General features: G+C 37.8%; 1 protein-coding gene across 1 annotated transcript; it reads left to right on the top strand.

Annotated features, from left to right (window-relative positions):
• Positions 1–423: 423 nt before the first annotated feature.
• On the top strand, positions 424–4,505 carry LOC115999165 (probable methyltransferase PMT3). The gene is made up of 8 exons (XM_031238957.1): positions 424–558; positions 1,330–1,762; positions 1,931–2,095; positions 2,213–2,395; positions 2,503–3,097; positions 3,200–3,312; positions 3,406–3,626; positions 3,772–4,505. The coding sequence occupies exons 2-8, from the start codon at positions 1,508–1,510 to the stop codon at positions 4,091–4,093; spliced, it is 1,854 nt and encodes a 617-aa protein (XP_031094817.1). The 5' UTR covers positions 424–558; positions 1,330–1,507; the 3' UTR covers positions 4,094–4,505.
• The last annotated feature ends 381 nt before the right edge of the window (positions 4,506–4,886 follow it).

Consider the following 4,886-nt stretch of genomic DNA (forward strand, 5'->3'; position numbering starts at 1 on the left):
GGGGGGGGGGGGGGGGGGGGCGGGGGGAGTACTCCCCATCCCCGGCGGGGAATTGAATATTCCCCCATCCCCATCCCCGTTCCCCTATTTTTGTCCCCATCCCCGTCCCCATCGGGGCGGGGAGTCGGGTTCCCCGTCGAGTATGTGTACAATTGACATCTCTATTCTAAACCTATATTAATTTTCATAGTATTAATTGCTGTCGTCGATTCGATCGATTCGCTTTTTTAAACAAACGTGCTGCGGCTATTAATCTAGGGCTGCAATTAATACTCTTTCCTTTCACATGTCTACCGTCTTTAAATTAAATTTTTTAAAGATGGTTTTAAAAGGGCAAAAATACAATCCACTTCCCATTCTAAACGGCAGCGTTTCGTGGTGGGCAGGAATTTTGGCCAAAGATGCATTTACTGCTTTCTTCTGGCTTTTTTATATTAGAGGATGTCTTCTCAATTCTGAAACACTGTTTTGAATTCTCAATTCGTTCGACTTTTATCAATATCTCTCTTTAGATATTCTTCCAAAATTTAGATCTGCACCGACAATTATTCCAATCCAGTGAGTGTTCTTTACTCGGATCTGATTTCTTTGTTATCCGTCTCATTACTCCTGATTATTGAGATGATTGGATTTTTAAGCTCGTATTGTTAGCTTAACTGATGCTTGATTGCAGATCTGCATTGTAGATTTTGATTAACGATGCATTAACAACCTCGTAGTTTTTTTTACTGTTTATTCTGAGTGTTTCTTTGGATTTATGCTGATATCTGTATGGAGTATGGAGCCAAGAATGATATGTGATATTGACTGCAAAAAATGCTTAGCTGCACATTTAGATTAGTATGTTGGTTAAGTGTTAAGTTAAAATGATTAAAGAGTGTTTGGATTGTTTACCATCCAAATTGTGGCCCATTGTGGTAGTCTTACAAAATATCCTCCATTACATCAGACGGGGAAGGTTCTTTAGAGTGCTGTCTAAATTTCTTTGCTGAGAGGCTTTGATATCAGTAATATGATTATCATGTATAAGATGTGAATGTGTTAAATATTACGGAGTATTTTTTTTTTTAAAGTTAGTGGAATTCAACTGTATGAGTGTCTTTTTTTTTTTCCTGGTTTATTGGATGTTTTGATTAATTTCTATCTTTCCTTACACAGTGATGTTGCTATGTAGTGGTTGTGCAGAGAAAGCACTATTCTATCCGCATACTAATTAAGTTCCTCTATTTTAGTTGAGCAGATATTTTTAAGCGTGTCCTTAATTAATGATCAGTGTTTACTATTGATAACCCTCAAGTTGTTCTGATGGTTAAACATTTGACTGAACAGGTTTTTCATCAATCGCAAAGACCGATAGTCAAAAGAATCTAACAATTATCAATCAATATAAATCGTGGATCTTGGAGTGAACTCATCTAGTTATGAGATTATTTCAGTATTTATAAGAACTGAAGTCAAAAGGTGAAGCTTTTTATATTCTGTTGAGGATACTAAAGCTACATAAAAGATGAGAGGGAGATCTGATGGAGTGCAGAAGAAGCGCCTTTTAACTTCTGTTGGTGTTATTGCAATCTTTCTCGTTTTTCTTTATGTGTATTTTGGCTCTAAGAGCAGTGGTGAGTCTGCCCTAGAGTATGGCAGCCGGTCTTTGAGGAAACTAGGATCTTCTTACTTGGGTGGAGATGATGATGGTGATGTTAAGCAAGATGAAAATTTTGGTCTGGAAGATGGCAATGATGGCGTTGTCCTGAAAAGCTTTCCTGTAAGTTATATAACAGTAACAGTTTTGTGGCAAGTACTCTCCTCCATCCACATCATGTAGCTTGTAAAGCAAAACAACAAATCACTATTTTTATTGTATATAGTGATCAACTTGTTTAGACAGAACTTGTTTTAAGTTTCATGCATTTCCATTTTTTTGCTTTTGAAGGTTTGCGATGATCGACATTCAGAACTAATTCCCTGCCTAGACAGAAATCTCATATACCAAATGAGATTGAAGCTGGACCTATCTTTGATGGAGCACTATGAAAGACATTGTCCTATGCCTGAAAGGCGGTTCAATTGCCTGATTCCTCCCCCTGCAGGATACAAGGTGAGAGAGTATGCTAACATAGTAGCAAGAAGGTTTCTAATTTCAGAATTCTCTTATTCTAATGTAAATGAGTCATCTTTTATTTATTTATTTTTAAATATTTTGGTGCAATAATAGATACCTATTAAGTGGCCGAAAAGTAGAGATGAGGTCTGGAAAGCAAACATACCTCATACGCACCTTGCTCATGAGAAATCAGATCAGAACTGGATGGTTGTCAAAGGTGAAAAGATTATATTTCCAGGAGGAGGCACTCATTTTCACTATGGAGCTGACAAATATATTGCTTCAATTGCAAATGTAAGGGATTCAAACCTATATTTTGGCTAAGTATTAACAATGAAAAGAAAATTAAGAATGTCCGTCCAAACACTGACTGTGTCTCATTCTGGTGGCCCAATTTGCAGATGTTGAACTTTTCAAAGAATATCTTGAACAATGAGGGGAATATACGAACAGTTTTTGATGTTGGTTGTGGTGTTGCTAGTTTTGGAGGCTATCTTCTTTCATCCAATATAATAGCAATGTCCTTGGCACCAAATGATGTGCATCAGAATCAGATCCAGTTTGCCTTAGAAAGAGGAATTCCTGCATATCTTGGTGTTCTTGGAACAAAGAGACTTCCTTATCCAAGCCGTTCATTTGAATTTGCTCATTGTTCTCGTTGTAGGATTGATTGGTTGCAAAGGGATGGGATCCTTCTTCTTGAGTTAGATAGGGTTCTTAGACCCGGAGGCTATTTTGCCTACTCATCCCCTGAAGCATATGCTCAGGATGAAGAAGATCTTAGAATATGGAAACAAATGAGTGCACTTGTAGAACGCATGTGCTGGAGGATAGCTGCTAAAAGGAACCAAACAGTCATTTGGGTTAAACCTTTAGATAATGACTGTTACATGGCAAGAGAACCAGCTACTCAGCCACCTCTCTGCCGATCTGACGATGATCCAGATGCAGTGTGGGGTGTTCCAATGGAGGCATGCATAACACCTTATTCTGACCGTAAGTGTCTTGTGCAAAATGTCGTCCCTTGAAACTTTTGAATAAGATTAATGCCTTTCTTATTTGTATTTCCATTTATTTGCCTTTTTTTTTTTTAATTAGATGACCACAAAACCAAGGGAAGTGGATTGGCACCTTGGCCAGCTCGATTGATCACACCTCCTCCTCGGCTTGCTGATTTTGGGTATTCTAATGAAATGTTCGAAAAGGATACGGTAATCCCTACTTATCAGTATGTTGACTGCTCATAGACATTTGTAATTACAAGAAATAAATACTAGAAACCTAAATGTATACTTCATGCACAGGAACTCTGGCGGCGGAGGGTTGATAGTTACTGGAGGATTTTGAGTCCCAAAATTTCATCAGACACTGTGAGGAATATTATGGACATGAAGGCAAACTTGGGTTCATTTGCAGCTGCTTTGAAGGAGAAGGATGTATGGGTAATGAATGCTGTCCCCGAAGATGGACCCAACACACTCAAGATTGTATATGATCGAGGCCTGATTGGCACAATTCATAACTGGTATGTGGATAAACTATTGTTTATAACCATCTTGTTATATTTCCAACACTAACAAATTTGTGCCCCAAGTTTTACCTTTTGGTATTGAGTGCAAATGTATACTTGGCTGACAATTGATGTTCGTGTATTCCCTTTTCGTATGCAGGTGTGAAGCCTTTTCAACATATCCTCGGACATACGATTTGCTCCATGCTTGGACTTTATTTTCTGACATTGAGAAGAAAGGTTGTAGTGGTGAGGATCTGCTGCTCGAGATGGATCGCATTCTAAGGCCCACTGGTTTCATTATCATCAGGGATAAACAGCACGTTATTGATTTTGTGAAGAAGTATGTGCATGCATTGCACTGGGAAGCGGTCGGAACATCTGATTCTTCTTCAGATCCTGATCAGGAGGGAGATGAAGTCGTGTTCATCGCCCAAAAGAAACTATGGCTGACAAGTGAGAGCATCATAGCTACAGATTAGAAAACGGCATTTCCCCAAGCCATTTTAATCCTACCTTTGGGAATCAAGAAGCGCCCCCAAGGCCCAGGAGATATCGATTTCGTTTTGCAGCACACGTTATTTATTTCCCAATCTGGTTTTCTTTAACCCCAAATGTTCTATTTTGCTCCCATGTTTTGGTTTAGTTGATAACTTATATAGCTGAATAGACAAGATGCATTTACAGGCCATTCTTCATTAACTGATCTGTGTGATATTGCTGTCACATACCAGTCAATTATTGTGTTATTTATATAGTCTTCTTTTTATTGTTGCTATATGTTTTGGTACCCAAAATAACAACTCTTGTTAATTACTGTGCTTGTAATATTGGTTTCAAAAAACTGTGAGCTTGTAATATATTGTACTCCGTAGTATATATTTTTGGACCCGAGCTTTTTTGTCGAGATAAGGATAAGTCTTGAGATTTCTTATATAGAACTTTATATTTTTCAAATTGGGATAAAGATATGTTGGACAGAGGTCGATGAAGAGCTAAGTTTAATATTATATGACTTGAAGGATTGTTGGGTGGAGGTTTTAAGGAGTCAAGTTCAGTCGACGAAGAGCTAAGTTTAACATTATATGACTTGAAGGATTGTTGGGTGGAGGTTTTAAGGAGTCAAGTTCAGTCGACGGTTCTTAAAGGGTTAAGTCAAGTACCTTGTTTATCGAAAATGTGGCGGATATAAGAAAATAAAGTTATATCTTTGTTAGTAGCTATAGTTTTTGGTGTAGTAATAAACACTTGATTCAATTCAATCATTATATTATG

This window comes from Ipomoea triloba, chromosome 12, assembly GCF_003576645.1.
Source record: "Ipomoea triloba cultivar NCNSP0323 chromosome 12, ASM357664v1".
In the NCBI taxonomy this organism is placed as follows: Eukaryota; Viridiplantae; Streptophyta; class Magnoliopsida; order Solanales; family Convolvulaceae; genus Ipomoea; species Ipomoea triloba.